Source organism: Hyperolius riggenbachi, chromosome 5 (genome assembly GCF_040937935.1).
Source record: "Hyperolius riggenbachi isolate aHypRig1 chromosome 5, aHypRig1.pri, whole genome shotgun sequence".
NCBI classification, from domain to species: Eukaryota; Metazoa; Chordata; class Amphibia; order Anura; family Hyperoliidae; genus Hyperolius; species Hyperolius riggenbachi.
In genome coordinates, this window is record NC_090650.1 from 120,283,234 (window position 1) to 120,310,044 (window position 26,811).

The 26,811-nt window shown below is 45.3% G+C and overlaps 1 protein-coding gene across 1 annotated transcript; it reads left to right on the plus strand.

Annotated features, from left to right (window-relative positions):
* The first annotated feature begins 1,335 nt into the window (after positions 1-1,335).
* LOC137519327 (piggyBac transposable element-derived protein 4-like) lies at positions 1,336-2,469 on the plus strand. The gene has a single exon (XM_068238279.1). The coding sequence runs from the start codon at positions 1,336-1,338 to the stop codon at positions 2,467-2,469; it is 1,134 nt and encodes a 377-aa protein (XP_068094380.1).
* Positions 2,470-26,811: the final 24,342 nt, after the last annotated feature.

Consider the following 26,811-nt stretch of genomic DNA (forward strand, 5'->3'; position numbering starts at 1 on the left):
GCAGCTAAAGCCTAACTGGACGGGGATGCACGTCCAGGCGCACTTCCGCGTGTGCGCGCGCATGGACGCGTGGTGCGCTCGGTGCGCGCTCGTCCCCGACGGCTTACAAGCCGTGCTGTTTGGTGAAGAGGAGCCAGCGCTCCTCTGAGCCAATCAGAGCAAAGGAAGTAAAGAATTCACATAGTTACATCCAGTAACAATGTGAATTCTTAATAATGTTTGTAAATAACAGGTTTCCCTCTCTCTGTCTCTCAGCTCCTGTCACACAGATCAATCACTGTTCTGTGGTGACAGGAGCTGAGAGACAGACTGACAGATAAGCTGGTAGGAATTTCTTTTAATAAAATTTGCCCCCCATCCCTGAATTTTTAACCCCATGCTGCCCAGAATCCCTGATTCTCCCTCTCCTTGGCCATTTATTACCTACTGATCTATTGATCACTGATCTATTGTGATCTTTTTCTTCCTATCTGTTACTACCTATACTCTACTCTCCTCCCCCCCCCTCTTCTCTACTGTCTCCACCCCCCCTCTACACCCCCCCCCCCCCAAAAAAAAAAAAAAACAAAAAAAAAAAAAAAAAAACTGTCACTTTAAAAAAAAAATCTTTCTATCTTTTTATATTTCTCATCTTTATCTATCCCTTTTTAAATGGCGAGGAGGCTCTATTCTGTGGAGGAGGCAGCCGCCATCCTCCAGCAGAGCAGCAGCGAGGATGAGTCAGGTAGTGATTGGCTCCCTCCGTCCGGCTCTGGTTCAGGATCTGAATCTTCAGAGTCCGAAGGGCCGCCATCACGACGCTTGAGGAGGGACCCAAGTCCTGAGTCCGCTGATGAGGGACCATCAGGACTGTCCACAGCAGGGGGCTCCGTGGGCAACCCAGCATCGGGCTCCGTGGGCAACCCAGCATCGGGCTCCGTGGGCAACCCAGCATCGGGCTCCGTGGGCAACCCAGCAGAGGGCTCCGTGGGCAACCCAGCAGAGGGCTCCGTGGGCAACCCCGCTGCTGCTAGCAGCAGTGCGCCAGGGGGAGCTAGGCGCAGACAGGGTAGGCAGCCACAGGTACCTCGCAGGCAGGAGGTACCGCTTCATATGTTAAATGGCACCTGGGAACCCCCTAATTATGCTGCGCCCAACATCCCACCCTTCACAGCCACCGCTGGTGTGTCAGTGCCCATTGTCAATCAGGCACCAATTGACATTTTCCAGCTTTTTATGACAGAGGCAATGTGGGAGCATTTAGTAGAGCAAACTAATTTATTTGCTCTACAATTTTTAGCTGACCACCCCACTAACTATATCACCAGAAAATGGCACCCCACCAACGTGCCCGAAATGAAGGCCTATGTAGGCCTCACGCTCAGCATGAGCATCAACCCAAAGCCCCAGATAAAAATGTACTGGTCCAGGGACCTTTATCACAATGCACCCCTCTATCCAGCAATAATGCCCAGGCAGCGTTTTGAGCTGTTGTCAAAGTTTTTCCACCTGAATGACAACTCTCAAGATGTGGAACATACCAACCCTTCCCATGACAGACTGTTTAAGTTGAGACCCCTGTTGACCCACCTAAGTGCAGTGTTCATGGATGTATATACCCCACACCGGGAAATTGCTGTGGACGAATCCCTGGTACCGTTTCATGGGAGACTTTCCATGAAACAGTACATACCAAGCAAGAGGGCAAGATGTGGGGTGAAAATTTATAGGGCATGCAAGAGTGGCACTGGCTATACCTTCACTTTTAAAATCTATGAAGGCAAGGACTCCATTCTGCAGCCAGCTGGGTGCCCTGAGTACATTAGCACCAGTGGCAAAATAGTGGTGGACCTATTAAATCCACTTCTCCACCAAGGCTACCACGTCTACTTGGACAACTTTTATACAAGTGTGCCACTGTTTAAGTTCCTCTTCTCAGTCCAGACTGGCGCATGTGGGACGGTGAGAGCAAACCGTAAAGGCCTCCCCCCACAGGTAGTAAATAAAAAACTATGCAGAGGAGAGTCTTACGCACTCAGATCTGAAGAGCTCCTGGCAATAAAGTTCCACGACAAGCGGGAGGTGATGATGCTATCTACCATCCACACTGAGGCCACAGTTCTTGCCACATCCAGAACGGAACAGCTTACAAAGCCAGAGGCCATAGTCGCCTACAATAAAAATATGGGAGCAGTGGACTTATCAGACCAAGTCTTGGCGCCTTATTTATTAAGAAGAAGAAGGAAAGCATGGTACAAAAAAATAACATTCTTCTTGTTGCAGATGACCATGCACAATGCATTTGTGGTCTATCTAAAAACAGCCACAACACCAACAAGCCAACAGATGACCTTTCTTGACTTCCAGATTCAAGTCCACAAGTCCCTAATGTATTCCCCTGGCCAAATTGCACAACAGGATCCTATCCATTTGGAGAACTCAATTAGACTGAGGGAGAGACATTTCCCTGAACTAATTCCCCCCAATTAAGTGAAAAAAGCCCCCCTGAGAAGATGCAGAGTGTGTGTGAAACACAAGAGACGGTGTGAGTCACGGTATTTTTGCCCAGATTGCCCGTCAGCCCCTGCACTGTGTGTTATCAAGTGCTTTAGGGCATACCACACCCTTGCAGATTACTAATTTCTTTTTTTTCCTTTTTTTGTGTTTTTTTTTCTTTTTTTTTTGTGTTTTTTTTTTCTTTACCTGGACATATTTGACTGGCATTTTCCCCTTTACTATATATTCATGTAACTTACAGACCCTCAAAGGAGCTCACATTTGGCATACCCCTATGTTTTTGGGGTGTTGGAGGAAACTGAATTTTTTGAGGAAAAAGAAAACACAAACAAAGTTCAAAATTGAACTTTGGACCCTGCTGCTCCCATCTTCTGACTCTTGGATCTGCTTGACCCCTGACTTATGGCCTCTGGCTTTTCTCTAATTCTGCAAGACATCCAATGGTAAGTTCCAATGTATTTGTTATCACTGTGAAGAGAAGTGATATATTCAAATTAGCCACATTTTGGATTTGTTATAACCAGGACAATGTGAGAATTCCTTTTGCAGTGTTCCTTTGAGAAGGTAGCTCACAAAATACCTACTGATGAATAGCCCTGGTTGTTAGCCTTCTATGATGGTGTCATGTGCGGTCTTTGTTTGATTCCAATCTCTCCTGGGAATATGCAAACAAACAATAGCTCTGCAACAATTAGTGCAAAACAAATAGTGCACATTGGGTATAACTGATTGCTGCACCCAACCATTTGTTACTAAGTAAGGCATATGTTGTATCATTTTAACCGTGATGAGCTGTAGAAAAATTTTTGGTGTGTTTTAGGACTGAGGCCTAAGTCATCAGATTTTTTTCTAGTGCCAAAGTGAAAAAAATATGTAAAAAATATCATTTTCCAAGTTATGATTCAATTTTAGCAAAACCGCAGAAGTCCAATTGTTTCAAAATATGTATATCTCAGTAGGCCTGGGTCTCTAGTTTTCAGAATGGTGACATTTGTGACCTGTTTCAAATGTTTTGACACTCCAGGGGCTTTGCGAACAAAGAATGACTGTATTACTTTTGTTGCAAAAAATGGCCTTGAAAAATGCATTAGTGCTGCTCATGGTTAACAGAGTATTGCGTGGCCAAGAAGCTATCTGATTATGTGTATAGGGTATCATTTTCACCGGGACAAGCAAGAGAATAGTATTTGGGGTCTTTGAGAGACAAGAACTATGTTAAGTGTTTGTTTTTTTTGTGCCAAAGTGAAAAAAGATGTAAAAAAATACCATTTTCCAAGTTATGATTCAATTTTAGCAAAACCGCAGAAGTCCAATTGTTTCAAAATATGTATATCTCAGTAGGCCTGGGTCTCTAGTTTTCAGAATGGTGACATTTGTGACCTGTTTCAAATGTTTTGACACTCCAGGGGCTTTGCGAACAAAGAATGACTGTATTACTTTTGTTGCAAAAAATGGCCTTGAAAAATGCATTAGTGCTGCTCATGGTTAACAGAGTATTGCGTGGCCAAGAAGCTATCTGATTATGTGTATAGGGTATCATTTTCACCGGGACAAGCAAGAGAATAGTATTTGGGGTCTTTGAGAGACAAGAACTATGTTAAGTGTTTGTTTTTTTTGTGCCAAAGTGAAAAAAGATGTAAAAAAATACCATTTTCCAAGTTATGATTCAATTTTAGCAAAACCGCAGAAGTCCAATTGTTTCAAAATATGTATATCTCAGTAGGTCTGGGTCTCTAGTTTTCAGAATGGTGACATTTGTGACCTGTTTCAAATGTTTTGAAACTCCAGGGGCTTTGCGAACAAAGAATGACTGTATTACTTTTGTTGCAAAAAATGGCCTTGAAAAATGCATTAGTGCTGCTCATGGTTAACAGAGTATTGCGTGGCCAAGAAGCTATCTGATTATGTGTATAGGGTATCATTTTCACCGGGACAAGCAAGAGAATAGTATTTGAGGTCTTTGAGAGATTAGGCATATGCGATGTGGTTTTGTTTTAGCAGCAAATGAAATGAAAAGCAATGCAATTGTTATTTTCACATACTCTGCACCAAACTAATACACTTGTAAAAAACACCAAAAGTGACAGAATTGAAAAGTGAATACTTAAATAGTTACCTTAGGGACTCCGCTTTTTAAATATGTATGTCATGAGGATGTATTACTGTTTTTTTTTTTCAAATAAAGGCTTGTAATCATTGGTAGTGTGCAATGAGAAAACAAAAAACACAACATAGAAAAAATGCACCTTTATTTCCAAATAATATATTGTCACCATACTATGTACTAGGGACATAATTTAAATCTTGTGATAACCACGACAGATAAGCAGATAAAATGTGTGGGTAAAATGTTCAGTAGCGTTGTTCATTTTAAAACTATAGAGGCTGGAATTGGAGAAATAGTGTATTTTTTCATTTTTTCCCTCGTTTTTCCCTTTAAAATACATAGACATTTTAGTAGTTACTAACAACAAATGTCACCCTCCAAAAGCCAAATTTGTGGTGAAAAAAACAAGATCTAAATAATTTATGTGTGATGAGTAGTGATAAAGCTATTAGCGAATGAATGAGAGCAGCGCTGACAGGGGAAAATTGCTTCAGTCCTTAAGGTGAAAATAGCTGTGAGGCTGAACCGGTTAAAAAAAGATTTTAAGCAATGTTTTTAGTGGCATTTCTGTCATTTCTCACCCATCGTTCGCCTGTTACTAAGTGATAGTCTGTAATGAAAATCATCATCTTCTTGATCTCCAACCCTAATTATAGCTCTAGACTTTTTCTCTTCTTCTTGACAACAAACCCTAACATTCCACTTACCATCCTGATGCCTCTCTAGTTTCGCCCTTACCTTTTCTCATGGCCAACTTTATCCTTATCTTCAAAATATCCCCTTCCTAACTCCTAACTCTAACCTACCCCTTAAATCTAATGCTTTTCCTGATACTGAACCCTCTAACTCTATTTACCGAAGCAGTTAATGAGCACCTCCATAGGCAGCTATATTAATAGCCATGATTAGCGGCTAACACCGTTAATTTTGGCGCCAGATAAAATATCGGGGGGGGGGGGGGGGGGAGGATAGTAAGGCACTGGAGTGGGGGGTTTAGTGTTAGGCATAGGGGGGTGTTTAGTGTTAGGCATAACAGGGGGAGGAGTTTAGTGCTAGGCATTGAAGTGGGTTTTAAGGTTAGGCATCAGCAGACGTGTGATGGTTAGGTTCAACCATTGGAGGGTGGTGGTTAAAGTTAGGCATCAGAGGGGGTGTGTGGTTAGGTTCAGGCATCGTTAGAGGGAGGGCTCTGTGTGAGAATAAGGTTAGGCTTTAGCCAAATATCTGTAAAATTACAGATATTTGGCTGTAAGAATAGCCCACTGAACCTTAGTAGAATATTGGTAATTTACCGATATTATACTTGTGGTTACTCCCAGTGCCCAAATTTTCTTGGTGCCAAACTTAAATGTACAGATTTTTACTTATGCTTCCTCTTATCTTACTCTTCCCTCTAACACCTAAACCACTGAATCTATGCCTAACCCTCACTGATACCCATAATCAATAGTCACCTTGCATTGTCTTTAGTGCCTAAGCTGTGTAATAGCCAAGTACCTTGTATAACAATTCATTCCCTTAGAACTGAGTGGGTACTGTGCATTCCAGCTATGTAACAGCAACAATTCCAAAAAACTCCTAACACAAATTACCCTGAGATGCTGTTTTGGCAATGCATTCATGCCAACATAATTTGGCACTGATCTTAAATAATATATCAGCACCAATCTATTGGAAGCCAAATTTACTTTCCAGAAGGATGAAGCCAAACAGAACTTTTCACCATGAAATCGTACTCTTGTTTCAGATTTGTAAGTGAAGGCTTTCGTCTCCATTTTACGTTTTCACCACCTGTAGGTGACCACTACACATGGAATCTAGCATCTTTATATAGACCAAAGCAACAATGACAGAGGCCCACCATGGTCATTCACCATACCTTTCTCTGGCTGATCCATTGACTGCATATGGCAGAGTCTTCACACCCAGCATTGTACTATCAATGACACTGAACAGAGTCTGAGCCAAAGATCATCAGACATCATACAATGTCCTTCAAAACTGACCTGGGTTTATTAAGACTTGTTTGCTATAAGGTGTCAGAGCTTCCAGCTTTGTGTTGGTTGTATCAAACCACAGCAAGGTTTGCTTAAAGGTTACTGAATATGTGGATGTGACACACACACATATATATATATATATATATATATATATATATATATATATATATATATATATATATATATATATATATATACTGGACACTTCCTATTCGGCACTGGTTACTAAGGGTGGGCGAGTTCTGTACTTCAATGAGCAACATAACATTCCTCTGGCTGCTAGTTGATAAACAAGCTGCCAGCTAACATACCAATTTCTGATGGTTTTGTTAGGCACAGTTTTGTTCCTTTACTGGGGTGGTTAAAAATTGCAGACCCTTTTACACTTGTGTGGTGATCCCGAGGCAGGGGAGCCTGCCACAGGATCATCGCACCACACAATTCCCTACTCATATGACCCTGCGGCAGAGTGTGTACCGAGAGGGTTATATGCATAGACCGCACTTTGTTGTTCATGCGTAATCTGTGTGGTAGGCATGGATCATGCAATAACACACTGATGACATTTCAGCTGCTATGCATCGAATTGTGCAGCGCATAGAGTAAATGTTAATATCTCCATAGGCTTTCAATGACCTAGTTGCCTCTTGTAGTAAAATAGCTTACCGCAACAGTATCAAAGCTACATTTGACCTGCCAATAGGTCGCTACACAAGGTGAGCTGCTCACTGCAGTGTGGTGGTGGCTGTCTATCCAAGGCATCTTGATTCAAAAGCATATACAGCAGGATTCTAAATAAAGGAGCTGAACATGCTAAAATCTCTTTTTGGAATGTGAATTTTGCGCAACATATCTATAGGATCAATTCTCATGATAGTTTGATTTTTTATGCTTCATATGCAGAAAATGTTGAAGTGTTTATTGAGGAGAACTGTTGCATCTGAATATCTTGTATCGTGTATAGGTTTTTCTCCCCTTATGCTGAATACACACGGTTCGTTCCCGCACTCGATTTCCGTCGATGCGCCGCTCGATTCCTGTCGATCTGTTTATTTCCGACATGTCCGATTCGCGGTTCGATGGATCGTTAGGTCAATTTGCCATACTTTACATGGCATTCGACCTAAAAATCATCGAAATGCGCTCGGAAATGTTCAGGAATAATCAATTCGTCGGGAATCGAACGGGGCATTCGATGCGGGAACGAACTGTTTGTATTCAGCATTAAAGAGAACCCAAGGTGGGTATTTTAAATCTTAAGAGAACACAAAGGCATGTTCTGTGCATTATCACAAGCCTCTGTGTCTCTGTATTGCCGACTCTAGTCCCCCCTGGGGCCTGCTGTGCCGCCCTGAAAAAAGCGCCAAGCTAGCGACAATCTGCTTGTCGCTAGCCTTGTATTTACCTGCAGGCTTTCATTCTATCTGGGCTCCCCCGCCTCTGTCCCCACCGCAGCCCGCCTCCATGAGCTTCCTCCAATCGGAAGCCAAGCAGCGACCCAGGAAGTACTTCCCAGGTCGCAAAACCCACATAACGCTCATAGGGCTTGATTCACTAAACCGTGGTAACTCATAGCACGGCCACGCTAGTGTTTTGCGCGTGTTTTCATGCGCAATCACGAAGATTCACATTTTTGCACGAAAATTCACAATTGCGTGCAAAAATGTGAAAATGCGCGCAAAAAATGCTAACGCGGCCATGCTATGAATTAGCACGGTTTAGTAAATCAAGCCCATAGTGTGAACAAGCCCTTCCTGTACTGGAAACAATATATGACTTGTTTCTTTGCTATTCATTTTCTATTTCTTACCTGTACTACACATACAATTCATTATTTCATAAGTTTATTTTTACTTCAGATTCCCTTTAACATAATGGCCTCAATTCACTAAGCTTATCTCCTGTCTTTAACCACTTGCCGACCGCACACTCATACCGTGCGGCGGCAAAGTGGTAGCTGGAGGACCAGTGACGCAACTGTGCGTCGCCAGGTGCCTCCCTAATTAATCAGGAAAGGCCACTCGCGCGAGCGGCCGTTTCCTGTTAGATCACGGAGCGGGTCTCCGTGAATAGCCTGCGAGCCGCTGATTGCGGCTCGCAGACTAAATGTAAACGTAGGAGACATTTGTCTCCTTTGTTTACATTGTACGGCGCTGCTGCGCAGCAGCGCTGTAAGGCAGATCGGCGATCCCCGGCCAATCAGCGGCCGGGGATCGCCGCCATGTGACAGGGGACAGCCTGTCACTGGCTGCACAGGACGGATAGCGTCCTGCGCAGCCCCGATCACCGGGGGGGGGGGGGAGCAGGTAGGAGAGGGAGGGGGGAATTTCGCCGCGGAGGGGGGCTTTGAGGTGCCCCCCCCCGCAACATGCCAGCCAGGAGGAGCGATCAGACCCCCCCTGCACATCATCCCCATAGGGGGGAAAAAAGGGGGGCGATCTGATCGCTCTGTGTGCCAGCTGATCTATGCTGGGGGCTGCAGAGCCCACCCAGCACAGATCACAAAAAATAACGCTGGTCCTTAAGGGGGGGGTAAAGGCTGGGTCATCAAGTGGTTAATAACGTTTCTAGAGTGATCACCATGGTGATGAGGCATGTCTTATTCAGGAAACATTTTACCTCAGGCAAACCTAAAGTTAACTCTTCTGTCTTTAAGTTAACTCTTTAATCCTTAAAGAGACTCCGTAACAAAAATTGCATCCTGTTTTTTATCATCCTACACGTTCCAAAAACTATTCTAATGTGTTTAGGCTTACTGCAGCACGTTCTACTATCACCATCTCTGTAATAAATCAACTTATTTCTCTCTTGTCAGACTTGTCAGCCTGTGTCTGGAAGGCTGCCAAGTTCTTCAGTGTTGTGGTTCTGTGATGCATCTCCCCCCTCCAGGCCCCTCTCTGCACACTGCCTGTGTATTATTTAGATTAGTGCAGCTTCTCTCTGCTCTATTATCTTTTACAAGCTGGAGAAATCCTCCTCTGAGCTGGCTGGGCTTTCACATACTAAGGAATTACATACAGGCAGAGCTGTCTGCACTCTGCAGGAAGAACAGCCTGACACTTCAGTGGAAGATAGCTGCATTTTCTATGTGTGGACATACTGTACATCAACCTACTTCCTGTTTTAGTAGGCCATTTTGTTTGTTTATAAACAAACTTTTTAAAACGGTTTTTAACCACTTTTAAAGCGGCGAGGAGCGGCGAAATTGTTACAGAGGGTAATAGGAGATGTCCCCTAACACACTGGTATGTTTACTTTTGTGCGATTTTAACAATACAGATTCTCTTTAAAATAACTCCAGAGTTAAAGACAGGCTGTTTATTAACTGCTTGTGAAAATAACTACAGAGGAGGTAAATTAACTACAGAGGAGGTAACTTAAGGAATGAAGAGATAAAATAACTCTCTCACTGTGTGGTGGCAAGTTTTCTCTTGCCTTATTATCTCCAGCATGATCTTAGTGAATTGAGGCCAATATCTTTTGGTCATTAGTGGGTGATGGACAGACATGTATTCGTGGACCATCTATGCCCCCTATTGGCCAGAAGACAGGAATTGTTAGGCTACGCTCACAGTGGGGTGTTGCAGTATGGCGTAATGGACACATTGGCTATCATTCATAAAGCATTTCCGCATGCGGAAATGCTTAAAACAGCAAAATCTCCATTCATAAAGGCTCTTTCCGCATGAAAAGCTGAAGTTCCCGTGCAGAGCGATACATTTCTGCCTTGTGCTGTGATTTTCTAGATTTATCTAGAAAAAGTAACAAAATGTCCATTCATAAAGATTAGAGCACAGCGGTATGCGGACAGGGATTACCGCTCCCTCGGCAGTAACGATAAGCATGCGGAATACATGTAACTGAATGGGACAGACCTCCCAAGCAGTAGCAGAGAGAGCAGCGCACGGAGGGACTCAGGCAGCCTCTCTGTTTCCACAAGCCTACCGCCAGCCTTTTCCAGAAAATCTCCGCACTTGTATCGCAACAGGCAAACATTTTATGAATGACCACCCAGAAGTCTAAAATACCGACAGCGGTGTTTTCCCGCACTGATTCTCTTTACCGACAGCACTTTTATGAATGATAGCCATTGTAATGCAGAACGTCGCACTGCAATGCAAAAAGAATGTGATTTTCGCAGTGTGGCTGTTGGGGTACGGTCTAAAAGAGTGTGGTCCCCTAACTGCATGCAGTGTGTTACCACCAAATGTGTGCATTAACAGTGACAGTGAAGCATACTTTATGCATGCTCCAGTGTATGCGATGCACCATTCAGATAACAAGTGGTTTGACATAAACATTCCATTGTGTTTCTACTTTACAGGGAAATCGACACCCCGCTGTGAACCTAGGCTTAGGGATCATTGAGGTATATCTATCTATCTATCTATCTATCCAGCAAAGTCCCCAGTATCCGGCATCGGCGAATGTGCTTGCTGGTTGCTTGAACAACTGGCCTAAAAAGCACAAATCCCCCCCCCCCGTGTAGCATTAAATATTACCGAGTGTCCAGCGCCATCTTCCAACCATCGTATATCTCCTAGTGGCTTTCCAGTGTCCCTCGTGCACAGCTCCTGGTGTGTCACCTGACCAGGTCACCTGACACGCCGGGAGCCATGCACGGGAGCCGGAAAGCCGCTAGGAGCTACAAGAAGAGTGCGTTGGGCACTCGGTAAGTATTTAATGCCAAAACACCTGCAATCCCTTAAAACACAGTCCCCGTTATCCCCTCAGGCATGCCGGTTAGTTGAGACTTCTGGTTGCCTGAGTTACAATTTAGCTACATTATGCTTTGTCCTCTATCATTTGATTTGAGGGTTTTGAACAAATCCACCCCAGTCTGGGTAAGATTCCGAGTAGAAATAGAGACTAATATCCCTCTAAATGTTCTCTGCGTTCCTTGTCTGCTAAGTGGACAGTTAATAGAGCACTGCTCTTCTCATTCTATGATGTAAGGCGGATGCTCTATATTTTCATATTTCTGTTTCCTTTTAAAAGACAACATTATAAATTATTTACCCTTCTCATTCTGCCTATGATTCATTTTACCTGTCAACCGCCTGATTTACTAAGCAGGCATAAATCTGCGCTCAACGAAGAGCAGCAATCACAGATTTACTAAACAAAATTGGCATGTTAAAGTTAATGGCACATTGGGAATTTACTATGTGATTGCCAGAGATTGTTACGTTCCTGGCAATGGCTTCAGCGATCACCAGCTATTAGCTGGGAAATAATGCTGGTTTTTGAGGTTCTTGACACTAATGAACTGGGAGCCTAGAGATCGGTATACTATTATTATTTAGTTTTTATATAGCGCCGACATCTTCCGCAGCACTTTACACAGTATATTTAGTCTTGTCACTTACTGTCCCTTATGCTGGGCATACACGAGTCGACCTGACGGCTCAATTAGCCGCCAGATCGACACTCGCCAGATCGATTCCCGCTCGTCCCCACGGGATCGAGCGGGGTATCGATCCGGCAGGTCATCGGACCTGTCGGAAATTATCAATCGAGCCATCAGCGGCTCGATTGATAAGGGCGCCTCGGCCCGTGTATGCCCAGCACTAGAGAGGCTCACAATCTAATCCCTACCACAGTCATATTGTGAGAAAACGCGGAAAAGCCGCCGCGTGTAACGACAGCAAGGCGGCTGGTTCCGCGTCCAGCGCGGCGGTTTGCACGCAGCAGCGTGCAGCTAGTGTGGCTGAGCCTGTTAGTTCACACAGGTTTAGGAATACGCGCGCGCGCGCTGAAAGGCAGAACTTTTATGATGGCCAAGGAGGGATCAGCTGACCAGGCCGGTCAGCTGACCTCAGAGCTGGTAGCCATTGGCTGATCACTTCAGGGTGGCGCCAGAGAGCAATGCACTATATATGGTTGCTGCTGGCCACTCTCAGGTTGTCTGCCATTGCGAACACTACGTGGAAGCACTCAGACCTTAGTCAGATCCGACAGTGTGTTTGAACCAGGAGGACCTGGGAATTCACACTGAGCCAGATTACTTGTGTTATTATTCTGTTATACTTCAGACTAGTTCCAGGGTGTGGAGATCACGGACCTCACACCCAAGACTAGGGAACTTGTGTTATCATTCTGTTATTCATTAGACTAGTTCCAGGGTGTAGAGACCACGGACCTCACACCCAAGACTAGGGAGCTTGTGTTATCATTCTGTTATTTATCAGACTAGTTCCAGGGTGTGGAGACCATGGACCTCACACCCAAGACTAGGCATTGTTTGATATTTGTTGTGACCTTTTGCTTTCCTGACTATCCCTCTGCTTTCTGATTCGGTACCACGCGTATCTGATATTCCGTTGCCAAACCCTGCCTGCCTAGGACGCCGAATCGGCCTTCTGTCCTTGTGCCTTGTCTGTCCGTGTGTTGCTGACCTGGCTTGCCCGACCTCGAGAACTATCTCTCTCCACTAAAGAGATAGTCTCCAGATCAGTCAGTGACATCCACCTTCAGGTGTCACTCACTCTCTAGTCCTTCCTACCTTCAGCCTGACTCCACCCCTTGGAGAGTCTCAGGCTGCAGGAAGGTTTCTGTACTCTCTATAGCAGTGTCTTCTGTACTGCCTAGGATCACCTGCTCGTCAGGTGGTTCACTCAAAGTCATACTGTTACACCAAACACTCACAATATATATTTATAGGTGTCCAGAGGTTAGTACTATATCTGTATTATTGGTGATTCTGCAGATCATCCATAATCAGGTATAGATCTGTATTCTTGGTGATACTGCAGATCACCAATAATCAGATCCTCTCTGTGTGCTGACACCGATCGTTACACATATGTCTATGTATGTATCATGCTGTGTATGTATCATAGTCTAGGGCAAATTTCGGGGAAGCCAATTAACTTATCTGTATGTTTTTGGGATGTGGGAGGAAACTGGAGTGCCCGGAGAAAAATCACACACACACTGGGAGAACATACAAACTCCTTGCAGATGTTGACCTGGCTGGGATTCGAAATTCCAGTTCAGGCTTTACATTGGCCCACTATTGAGGAGTTTTGATAACACTTAGTTGACCAAAATGGTGGTTCTAGCTTGCCGGATGACATCTGCTTGTCCTCCCCTCCACATAGAGTAGAACAGGTGGACATCCAGCCAACAGGGAGTAGTAAGCAACATGTCATCCATCATTTGCATCTCTATATGCAAATGCTGGCTGTTGAGTTGAATGGTGGGAATGTGGCTCACACCCTTATCTTGCATTACTAGTGTACCGGAATCATTCACGAGTGGCCAGAACACTTCCTGCGTGGAGTTTGTATGCATTTGACCTATTTGTGTTATTGGTAGCTTTTCTGGATTCCCTCCTTGGTATTAAAGGAATACTGTAGGGGGGTCAGGGAAAAATGATTTGAACTTACCCGGGGCTTTTAATGGTCCCCCGCAGACATCCTGTTCCCACACAGCCACTCACCAATGTTCCGGCCCCGCCTCCGGTTCACTTCTGGAATTTCAGACTTTAGAAACCCTGGGTAAGTTCAACTCATTTTCCCCTGACCCCCCTACAGTATTTCTTTAACATTGATTTTGTTTTCTATTATCCACAGATTAAATCACTCTGATTGAACCTGGTGGAAACTGATTTACCAAAAATGTCAATTGGCTTAAACTTTGTCTATAAGTGTATGAACAGCTTGAGACTGTGGTAACAACATAGCTTTTCTGGATTCCCCCCTTGGTATTAAAGGAATACTGTAGGGGGGTCAGGGGAAAATGAGTTGAACTTACCCGGGGCTTCTAATGGTCCCCCACAGACATCCTGTGCCCGCACAGCCACTCAACAATGCTCCGGCCCCGCCTCCGGTTCACTTCTGGAATTTCAGACTCTACAGTCTGAAAACAACCGTGCCTGTTTTGCCGTGTCCTCGGTCCTGCTGATGTCACCAGGAGCGTATTGCGCAGGCCCAGTATGGTCTGTGCCTGCGCAGTACGCTCCTGGTGACATCAGCGGGAGAGAGTACACAGACACGCAGGCGCAGTGGTTTTCAAACTTTAAAGTCGGAAATTCCAGAAGTGAACCGGAGCCAGGGCTGGAGCATTGGTGAGTGGCTGTGCGGGCACAGGATGCCTGCGGGGGACCTTTAGAAGCCCCGGGTAAGTTCAACTCATTTTCCCCTGACCCCCCTACAGTATTCCTTTAACATTGAATTTTTTTTCTATTATCCACAGATTAAATCACTCTGAGTGGAAACTGATTTCCCAAAAATGGCAAATGGCTTGAACTTCGTCTATAAAGGTAGCCATACACTGGTCGATTTGCCATCAGATTCGACCAACAGATAGATCCCTCTCTGATCGAATCTGATCAGAGAGGGATCGTATGGCTACCTTTACTGCAAACAGATTGTGAACCGGTTTCAGCCTGAAACCGTTCACAATCTGTTGTGGTGGTGGTGCTGCCGCCGTCCACACCCCCCCCCCCCCCCCGCATACATTACCTGCTTTGCCGGCGCGACTGCTCCCGGTCACCGCTGCTCCGTCTCCGCTCTGGTCTCCAGGTCCAGAATGCTTTAGAGCACCCTCTACTGTTTAAACTTCCTGCCGGGCTAGAAGAAGTGAAGCATGCCGGACCGGAGACCAGAGCGGAGACGGAGCAGCGGTGACCGGGAGCAGTCGCGCCGGCGGAGCAGGTAATGTATGCGGGCTCTATTGCGTCGGTCGTCGGGCACTCGAACGCCGCTAACGACACGCTCCCTACCCGCCGGCGATCGACGGTAATTTTCCTCACGGAGTGATCGACGGGATCGGACGAAATGGATCGAAATTCGGCGTGTAGCGGGAACAATGTGACAGCAGATTCGATCCCAGTGATCGAATCTGCTGTCGATCTGGCCGGAATCGGCCTAGTGTATGGCCAGCTTAAGTGTATGAACAGCTTGAGACTGTGGTAACAACATTAAAAGACAGGATGTGTTATATACTGTAACTGCCTGCATTGTACAGTACTGTAATACATCTCTGAATACTGTGCCCCCACCCTGCAGATAACTAAATAGCTAGGGAGATTGTTGAAAACTTTTGAAGGATACATTTTTCAGTTATAAATTACCATGAAGTTTGGAAGCAATGTGGCTGGATAGTGGACCAGGGTTCAAATCTTGTGCTGGGGCCAGTACCTATTCAGTAGAACGTCCTTGGGCAACACTCCCAACACTGCAGGTTGACCTCCACAGTGGTAGCAGCTTTTGAGTGCCTTGAGTACAATAGGAGCAAAGCACTCTACAAATGTTTGGATTATTATTGTAATGATGATATTGGCAATAATAATGATGTTGGAGGCACCTGACTGGGGGCAAATATTTGTGAACCAACACAAACAGAAATTGAATTAGTGACTGTACAATCAGATTAGACTGTGTCTGTTATGAGACAGAAATAGAGCGTGCTATTCCACCCTGACCTCTGCATGAACATGCTAGTCATCTGCTTGGCACGTCAATCCTCTGGTTACAGTAGTTTGCATCACTGATCTACGTCTACGGATGAAAAATAACAGTGCACTTAAAGTAAACATTTGAGATTTAATAAAAAAAAATCAGACTTACTTACCTGGGGCTTCCTCTAGCCCCTGGAAGCCTATGTATCTCTCGCCGCTGCTCCGCTCCAAGCTGGTCTCCTGAGGTCTGCTCCGTTGCAGCTGCTGACCTGACCAGGTTGGCGGCCTCAGTGCATGTGTGACCCCAGGGAAAATGACTGCAAGCGGCACAGCTGCATGCTCATGCCTGCAAAGAGACTGCCGACCTGGTCAGTCTGCGGCTGCTACGGAGGGGACCCAGGGAGACCAGCTTAGAGTGGAGCTGCGGCAAGAGACACACAGGCCTCCAGGGGCTGGAGGAAGCCCCAGGTAAGTACATTTCATTTTTTTTTTTAAATCTCAGATGTTTCCTTTAATCCACATGCTTGTTCCAGGTCAGCATTATACAAAGCTTTATAGTCAGGAACTAGCATTTGTACATTTTTATTATTACTATTATTTAGTATTTATGATATGAAATTTTCTGCCAGTCACTGGATTAGTCCAGGTGTGCAAAATATGTAACAAGCTTTTAATCTACATATACACCTTCCCAAACTGTCACCCCCAAAAATTATTCCTAATCATTTGGGCTGTATGCACTGTATGGACACTCTGCTGGGTATTCAGCCGAGCAGTCTGATCTGTTTGGAGGAAGATTGGGAGACTTCTTGCTGCAGAACTTCAAATATTTCACAGGAGCTCCCCACCAAAGCAGTCAAGTAACAGTCAGGCGTGCGCTGTCCAGATTGTTGGAGGGGAGGTCAGCAATGATGGGGAGTCTTGAACACACTGTACAATTTAAACTACCCCTGAATCATTGTAAAAAAAATTGAATAAGCCCACGGTAGGCTAGGTTCAGGGCTGGTTCTCTCATGAAGCAAGGTAAATCATTTGCATCAGGTGCAGAGATTACAGGGGCAGCATTTTTGTACTGTGTTTATACTAACAGCATGCAGTCAGAGTAGGAGCAGAAGCGACAGGAGAGAGAGGTGAATTGGGGAAAAGCAGCTTGTTGTGCTGTGTGAGAAGTCTGATAGTGATTGAGGAGAGGGGAGGCAGGAGAGCAGCAGTGTTTCATTTGACTTGCACAGCAGAAGGTGGCACTGCTGTCCTGACTGAGAACTACTTATCGTCTTTGGGGTTCCTCCTTCACAGTCTTCTAAGTATTTCATTGGATCTCTCTGTCAAATACTTTTCTGGAAGTTCTCCTGAGTGGGGGTGCACGATTCAGATCTGTGCAGGTGTGAGTTCTGCCCGAACCCCACATCCACAAAAGAAAGCGCTCCTCCTTGTGCGTTTTATTTCATTCGGAACTCGCGTAGGTGCATTTCAGAATTGCGACCAGACGCTCATGCAACTTCTGGAAGGCTGGGGAGAAACAAGGAAAAGGGACGGAGATTTGGAGGGACCCTGAAGACAACAGGCAGCTTCTAGAGACTAAGAAATAGGTAATCTAGCTGACCATGGGCTGCATTTAGTATTTTTTTTACCCATTTTCAGGGATACTTTAAAGAGGAACTGTAGTGAAAAAAAACCCCATAAAGAAAAAATATGAATTATTTTTTACAATATACATTTATAGATTATTTAGTCAGGCCTGGTGCACACCAACCGGTTTTTGAAGCGATCCGCAAACCGCTTCCGCCTTGGAAAACGCTTGGCTAATGTATTTCAATGGGATGGTGCACACCGGCGGTTTGCGGTTTTTAGCTAACTGCAAACGTGGGTCCTGCAGCACTTTTGCGGTTTGCAGAAACGTTTCTGCCTCAATGTAAAGTATAGGAAAAGCTCAAACCGCTCTGGAAAAAGCTACATCAGAGCGGTTTTCCAGGCGTTTTTGTTACAGAAGCTGTTCAGTGACAGCTTTTACTGTAACAATATTTGTAATCTGCTACACAAAAATGCTCCCAAAAACGCTAGTCTCTAAACATGCCTAGAATCGCTCTGAAATCTGCTCCAAAAACCTCTAGCGTTTTGAGTATCTGCTAGCGGTTTTGGTGTGCACTGGGCCTCAGTGTTTGTCCATTGTAAAATCTTTCCTCTGCCTCATTTACGTTCTGAAATGTATCACTGGTGGTGACATCTTTAGCACTGCCAGGTGATCTGTACGGAATATTCCTTACTGATTTCTATGCACAGAGGGAGATAGTCCTTGCCTGTCAGTTGGAAAAAGCTGTTATTTACCACAATGCAAAGAGGTTCGCAGAGATCACACTGTCAGGGGAAGCGGGAAAAAAGGGCGCAGGCAGCTAGTGGACAAAAAGGGCGCCGCCATTCACTCTCATAATAAATAACGTTTAATGGGCGCCGAGCAGGAAAAAAGGGCGCAGGACATAAATAACGTTTACAAATGGCGCCCGGAGATTTTTAATGATTTATAAGTGTGCTTGTGGTGATTTACGTTTATAAAATGCACCCGTGCCGAATAACGTTTATAAAAATACTAAACATATTTATCTTATTTAACTAATTAAAACATTATTTAAAGTTTTATCCCTTACTGTTTGTAAAACATTATTATTCACAAAATAAAGCGATCAGTACGTAACGTAAATTGCAATATATTTTTTGCAGCCACAATTAGTAAAACATTATTATCCACATAATAAAGGGGGGTCTTAGGTTTAGGCACCACCAGGGGACCAGGGGGGTCTTAGGTTTAGGCACCACCAGGGGGGTCTTAGGTTTAGGCACCATCAGAGGGGTCTTAGGTTTAGGCACCACCAGGGGGGTCTTAGGTTTAGGCACCACCAGGGGGGTCTTAGGTTTAGGCACCACCAGGGGGGTCTTAGGTTTAGGCACCACCAGGGGGGTCTTAGGGTTAGGCACCACCAGGGGGGTCTTAGGGTTAGGCATCACCAGGGGGGTCTTAGGTTTAGGCACCACCAGGGGGATCTTAGGTTTAGGCACCACCAGGGGATCTTAGGTTTAGGCACCATCAGGGGGGTCTTAGGTTTAGGCACCACCAGGGGGGTCTTAGTTTTAGGCACCACCAGGGGGTCTTAGGTTTAGGCACCACCAGGGGGGTCTTAGGTTTAGGCACCACCAGGGGTTAGGGTTAGGCACCACCAGGGGGGTCTTAGGGTTAGGCACCACCAGGGAGGTCTTAGGGTTAGGCACCACCAGGGGGGTCTTAGGTTTAGGCACCACCAGGGGGGTCTTAGGTTTAGGCACCACCAGGGGGTCTTTGGTTTAGGCACCACCAGGGGGGTCTTAGGTTTAGGCACCACCAGGGGGGTCTTAGGGTTAGGCACCACCAGGGGGGTCTTAGGTTTAGGCACCACCAGGGGGGTCTTAGGTTTAGGCACCACCGGGGGGTCTTAGGTTTAGGCACCACCAGGGGGGTCTTAGGTTTAGGCACTGTTATAATTTAAGTAGGCCTTTCGAGTAGTAGAGGGGAAGGAGAGAGAGGGAAGAGAGAGGAGACTGGTAATGAGGAAAGTGAGAGAGAGACAGCATGTTTTTTTTCCCCTGTCCATAGGGGTGTTTCTGAGATGTTCTGCAAGCTGGTTCCAGTTCAGTGCTATTAGTTAGTGCTATGTGATGTTTCTGTAATTTCAGCATGATTCAGTGTCATGGGTTTTCTTGTTTTTTTCTTGCGGATCGCAGAGCGTAGGTTTAGTGGGAAGGGGGGCCAATACAGGGCATCCTCCCACCCCCCTCTCTAGAGATTGGGGGAAGCACGGTTAAGGTTTGTGTCCGTGGATATCTGCTAACAGCTGGAAGATTTGTTCAGTTTTGTCACTCCGCATTCCAGGCAAAGGTTTATGCTAGGAGTAAAGTTTGACGTAAATATAGTGACAGCTAGTGTCTCCCTCGTAGGCTATAACATAGGGGGATGATTTCATTTGGCTTTTTGAAGTTCCGGTGTAGTTGTGGAGAATTCCTTCTGTTCAGGATGTTTTTTTCCCTCCATCTACATGTCCAAGATAGGAAACTTCTCAAACTGCTGTGCATACTATGCCTTGTATGTTCTATGTATGTTCTAACTGTTTTTTTCTGAAGGTGCATAGGATTAAGTGGTTGCGATGGGGGACTGACATAGCAGCCATCTTGGCTGGCATGCCATGACTCAACATGGCGTCGGGTTTCTGAGAAAGCCACTCCCATCTGCATGATGTATCAGGAGGGGAGGGGGCGGGAAGCGCCCACTGATAAGCACGCCCCGATGGCAGGGGGGAGGATGTGCTGGGGGGGATCCCACGTCCCATGTCACAGCTGTGCACAAGGCGCCGTGCACGGAAGCAGCTGGTGGGAGGGGGGTCCAGAGTGGGGACAGTAGAGAGATTCTACTGAGTTTCTTGGCTTCCAGATGATTTCCTCAGAAGAAGTCTGGACACAGGGAGTGTCCGCATACGTGAGCCAAGCAAGTTGCAGGCTCACGGATAGGAAATGTTTCCCAGCTAGGTGCAGGGAGACAAGAAACAGCGCAGATCAGAAATGGGTCTGTACTGAGTTGCTTAAGGGATTATTCCTGTAAGTGGGGCACCTTAATGGGTGTTGCATGAGTTCCCAACAGTGCAGCAAGGGGGTGCCGGAGTTGGAAAAAAGGGAGTTGACCAATCCGGGTTTCCGTCGGCGCTGTTGCAGAGCGGTAACGTTTTTTTCCGGTTTTTGTCGTGGACAGGGCCAGAGCTTGACTGAGAGGTCTATGCTGGGCTGGGGCTGGTTTTTGTGCGTTTTTTTTTCATCCACTGATTGGTCAAATATGTTTTTTCCAGCTCCTATCAATTGTAGCACAAAGAACAAAAACTGACCGCAGTTCATGGGGCAATTATACAGATGATAGAATTGCCATGTACAGAGTGACAGTGTATCAGTATGCTGTTTGCCATGTGACTACCTACCATGTGGGCATTCAGGGATCTGCATACAGGCATGTGACGCTGGTATGCTTAGCCCTGCACCCTGTGTAGTTTAAGTGCAAAGTGCTCCTTCCTACAGGGAGGCAGCCGTTTTTTTGTGAAGTCTGGGGGTAGTGGCACGGCAAACATTGATCAGAGGGTACAACACACAGAACTTCTAGCAGAGCTGGTATCGCAATGAAGGTCTAGATAAGTTAATGCGAAACTGAGTAAGTGCATTGCAGGCTCACCTGCAAAGCAGCAACAGGTGTGGCATCCGTAAGCTGTGCATGCGACGGCCGCGCATGGACAGATAAGGGGGGATGTGGAGTGAGCTGCAATGAGGTGAGAGCTTCCAAAGGTGAAGTCCGCGGGAGCATATTTTAAACAGGTAAGTACTGAGGATAGTACTGAGGTAGGGGGGTGAAGTTTAACTCCAATCTACCAATAAGAGTAAACAGAGTTCATGAGAACCATAGAGCAACGAGATCAATTACGATATATATTGATCAATTTCAAGTGTACAGAGTGCAAGCCGCAGGGCAAATCCCAAATCATTAATAAGAATTGATTTGTTTGTATTTCGATTTCAGGAGTTGGGCAATATGGAATCAAGACAGCTGCAGTGCTGGCAGCAAAGATGGAGATGTCAGTCGGATAAGCGAAAGGTTCCAGATGCCAATCTAAGTTTGGAGAAACACGAGATTCCTGAAATTGGAAAGAGACTAAAACACGAGATTCCTGAAATTGGAAAGAGACTAAAAACCGAGGTTCCTGAGATCGGAAAACGTCTAACAAAACTGTCTGAGCAAAGCATAATGCAAAGTGCTAATGTTTTTCTTTCCCAAGGTGGTGCTTTTATAATGAAGAGTACCGTGCTGATGGTGATCCTAGGTTGCCATTCCGTCCTAGGAGAACGAAGAGAGGACATTCTCATGTATAATAAGGGGTTAATGAGAATGCAAGGCCCAAGCATGTTAATGTTGGGTGACAAAGGTACTAATTCTTTCACACCTCCCTCCGCTTGGCACAGAAGGACCATGCAGGGACGGAGGAAAAGAGCACTTGTGCCAGGAGAAAACAAATTTCATGGCACAATGTGGGTGAAAGGGCCGAAAGGTCAGGTGTGCTGGAAGGGTGACGTGAACGGCAGTGTAAACCTGCTATTGAATGTCACACTCCCAGAATCGATGCACCGATCCAAAGGTTTGTTAAAAGGTACATTGCAGTACAATGGGTACATGCAAGAGGTGGAGTGTGTGATTCAGGGGTACCTTGTCTTGGTTATGCAGAGTGAGATGGTTCCAGATTGGAGAGGAACGAGCAGGAGGCGTCAATTCTCTTACCAGAGAGACGCAGGGGACAACATCACACTCTGGAGCTACCAACAGAGAGTGCCTCTGAAACAACTATACACACGTAAAGGCTGGAAAGCCGAGGGTTGGTGGTTCTCGAAACAGGAAGTAAAAATCGAGATCAAGCCACATTTCCAGGTGACAAAAGAGGGTGGGGAGAGCGGTCCCGGGGGAGGGAAAGCCCACACAGGGAACCCCATTCACACCACACGGGTCACAACAGGGGACGATATTACACAGTCCATATGCAGCCGCTTATCCTCATGCTAGGTGGGTAAGTGAAGAGGTACTCTTAATTGAAAGATTGCAGAGAGTACTGTCTTCCCGACCTCAGGTACATATTGTGCCTCAGGACGTAAGGGGGGAAGAGGTCCAATCAGGACGGTTGGGGGCATATTTTGTCAGGGAGAGGCTTAAAGATCCTGTCCAACTGAGATTGGACAAGGGGAGATATATTAATTTTTCTGGAGAAGGATCTTTTGCATGGCAGCTTCGAGATGTTTGGGTGAACAAAGGGAAACGGTGCAAGATTCCTTTAGGCACCGCCACTTCCTTGGTTCCCACATCAACCCGTGTCTCACACCAGGACCTGAGAGGTCAACCTTTTTTGGTGCTAGACGGGGAGGTGAAGCAAGTAGAGTTGTCCTCATGCGGGCAATTCTTGCAGAAGTACCTGCGTTGGCCGGGGCAAGTCAAATTTAGTGAAGAAGCCTGCAGGCTCAAGAACGCAGAATGCGAGGATACCATTCAAAAGATCCACCCTGAAGCCCAACCGATAGTTCCGGTGGCTGAAGGAAAGGTTTGGTTTTTTAACATAAGGTCTAATGATACATTCAAGGTATATTCTCATAATTGTTCCGATAAGGGAGATTTTCCAAGGGGAACATATTGTGGGAGCGGAGATCCCATATGGATCCAGTCATCCAGGTTGGATGACGTTGTTTCTCAAATTGTTAAGAGAACTCTAAAGTGCAAAGTTTCACGGGTAGTTCCCGTCCTGAAAGAGAACACGACATGGGACAAAGGGGAACAGGGTTTGATCCAAGACGACCACATTTTGTTACAAAGGTTAAACAAACAGTACACGAAGTTAGAGGTAAGATTTCACCATGATACAGGTGATCTTAACGAGGTAGAACACAAAAATGAGCAGGTGAGTGCCAGTCTGACCTGGTGGACAGAGGTTCCGGTGATGTTCCAGGGACACTCGGACGGGGCCTCTGCAGTTCCAAAGTTTTTCTACACCCACTGGTCGTCTGGATGGGGATGACAACGTTAGGCATCATTATCCAGGTGAGGTTGCGTGCTAAAATTACGTAAAACAAATTAACCTGGTCCAGAGATTGGTGCCTCATAAACAATCTCCTGAACCGATATTTTCAAATTAAGGGATATACAGGGTTACGGGTATAGGTTTAGTAGGACCTGTGATGGAGCTGATTGTATAAAGGCGTTCTTTTAGAAGGCACCTGGCACTGCTCCCTTGAGTAACAACCAAACGAGTTTCACTTTTCTGTGGTCATGCAAGTTTGTGAGTGATACGTAAGTGACGCAAATGCTGAGCATGTGGTATAGAGGGACTTAGAAGTAGGGCCTTCCCAGAGAGCCTGGTTACAGGAAGACCAAGAGGTCGTGCTCTCTCTCTCTTCAAGGGGTAACCACCGAGAGCAGAGAAGGTGTGTGAGCACGAACATCGAAAAGTGAAACCTAAAGAAAAGAAACCAGGTACGGGTGGGTTCAGAAGCTGGGATCTGCGGGTCAAGCCTTTTTAGGGGGGATTGTTATAATTTAAGTAGGCCTCAGTTATTTGGACTGAGTTAGTCAAAAAGGCTTGATGAGCAGACCTGCCCTTTAAGGGGATTTTCTCTGAGAGAAAATCTGCAGTTCTGTCAGCAGAACTAGAACATACCAAGAAGCTGTTCTAGTACAAGGCCGCAGGGCTCCCTGACCTGCAGATGTACCGCCACTAGAACAATAAACATCAGCCATGTTATGTAAATATCCACAGGCCTGCATGTAGGTCAAATGCCTCATTAATTATTAATCGAGTAGGTGTGTATGATGACACCACAAGTGGGTCCACCAATAGACGGATATAGGGGATGGCGAAGATGATGTCATATTTAACTCTTTCCTAGTCGGTATTAAATCTGGGGTGAGCGATGGAGAGGGCATTCTGCTCTTTACTTTCGCAATAGCTCGCAAGGCTGACTGGGACCTCTAAGTATGTGCTTCCTTTCTGTAATCTGATATAATGTATGCTGTACATAGGTAGTCTAGATGTAACATAGAGTAGATACAAGAAGACCTGGGAATCTTCAGTAGGAAGATACTCAAGCAGCTTTAACGCAACATGGAAGTCTGCTTTGCCAGGAGATGATAAACTGTATCTATTTGTATTTCTGTTACTTGAATAAATAACGTAAACATGGAAGAAGCCTGAGAAAAGTCTATCTCCTGCTTGCTGTGTGAAGAGTCATGTTTGCAAACTCCTGCTGATGAGTTTGCTGGTGCCGGAGCAAAAGGTGGATATTACAGGCACCACCAGGAGGGTCTAGGGGTTAGGGATAGGTACAGGGAGGGTTCTGTGTAAGAGTAGGCTTAGGTATAGTTTTAGTAAAATTTTAGTAATACTTACTAATGTTTTACAACACTTATTACGAACGTAGTTATATTTATATCATCGTTATAAAGAATATTTTCAGATTTTATTATAAGAACAAACCATAAATGAAGGTTATTCACAATAATATACAATTATAACAATTAAACATATATTATTGTTTTTTCAATAAACGTAATTATAAGTTTAACTTTTGAAACAGGGAAGATTAACGTTTTCACAATTGCCGATTTCATAAACATTATTTAATGATTTATAATTTTGTAAAACATTATTTGTAAACGGAATATAGCACACTATTTTTATAAACGCTATTAATGATTAATTATTAATTAGCGTTTACACCCCGTGCCCTTTTTGTCCGGGCGCCCTTTTTGTACGTACGCACTGTCAGGACCATGGTCATGACATCACATTGTGGGAGGTAATTCACAACAATATCAGCCGCACAAACCCCCCTTGTTGATCTACTCGAGAAAAGGTAAATATTTCTCGAGGGAAAGGGGGTATCAGCAACTTATTGGATGAAATTCAATCCTGGGTTAAAGTTTCTTTTTGAAGGAAAGGACAACTGAAGTGAGAAGAATAATCTCAGAGACACCTGATGAGCTGAATGCTTGTTCGGGGTCTATGGCTAAACGTATTAGAGGCAAAGGATCAGCAAAACACAGCCAGGCCTCCGTATACCTCTCACTACAGTCACAAATGGAACCACAAGAGTATGTCTTTTTAGGCTACTTTTACAATGGGCTGTTGCATGATGTACCCTGTAAAAATAGGACCTCACCACAATACAACAGAGGGTTCAAGTTGCATTGCATGCTATGTGTGCTTCACTGCAACTGTAAACACACGTTATCTGGTACCTCACAGCATGCCTAACTTTACTGTAATGGATTATGCTGTACATAATGCCCAACTGGAAATAACCCATTTCAATATAATTGCATTGCATCCAACACAATGCAGTACAACGCTCCACTGTGAAGATAGCCTAAAGGTGCATACACACCTGTGATGTATGTCGCACGCCGGGGATGCGATCGCCTTGGGCGATATCGCTGGGCTGGACCCGTACAAACGCGTGTCAGCTGTGTACCTGTTGCTAACTGGGGGGGAACTGTGGAGGGATGACAAAGGAATGGCGGAGAGGCGCGTGTGTGACATCACGTGGCAGGCGGAGGAGCAGTGGTATCAAAGAAAATGGTTTTAAGTTGAGCGAATTGATCCTCTGGGCAGATCACTTGTGGATTGGGGGACGAGGGCTGGCATACACACACTTGATTACCAGCTGAGGCGGTTGTTATCGGCTGCCTTAGTGCCTTAGCTGACTTTAGACAAGCGTGTGTACGAGCGTTAAAGAAGAACTTTAACCTTACAAATGAACCTTATCCCAATCAGTAGCTGAAACCCCCTTTCCCACAAGAAATCTTTACCTTTTCTTGAATAGTTCATTAGGGCGGTCTGTGCAGCTGATATTTTGGTGAAACCCCTCCCACAGTGTGATGTCATGACCATGGTCCTGACAATTAGCTGTCTGTGAACCTCATTGCATTGTGGGAAATAATGGCTTTTTCCATCTGCCAAGTAAGCAATAGCTACCTCTGTGCAAAGAACTCTCAGTAAGGGCTTGTTCACACCTAAGACATTTTCGCTATTTGAGCACCGGCAATTTTGAAAATCATCTTAGAAGCACTTTTGCAATGAATCCTTATGGGACTGTTCACATCTGCACATTTTGTTAGCTTTCCGCTGACCAAAGCGCTGCCTGCACCATTTTTTGGGCGACATTGTATTTATTTATTTCTGGGTCAAAGAGTTCACTTCCTGATGCAAGAA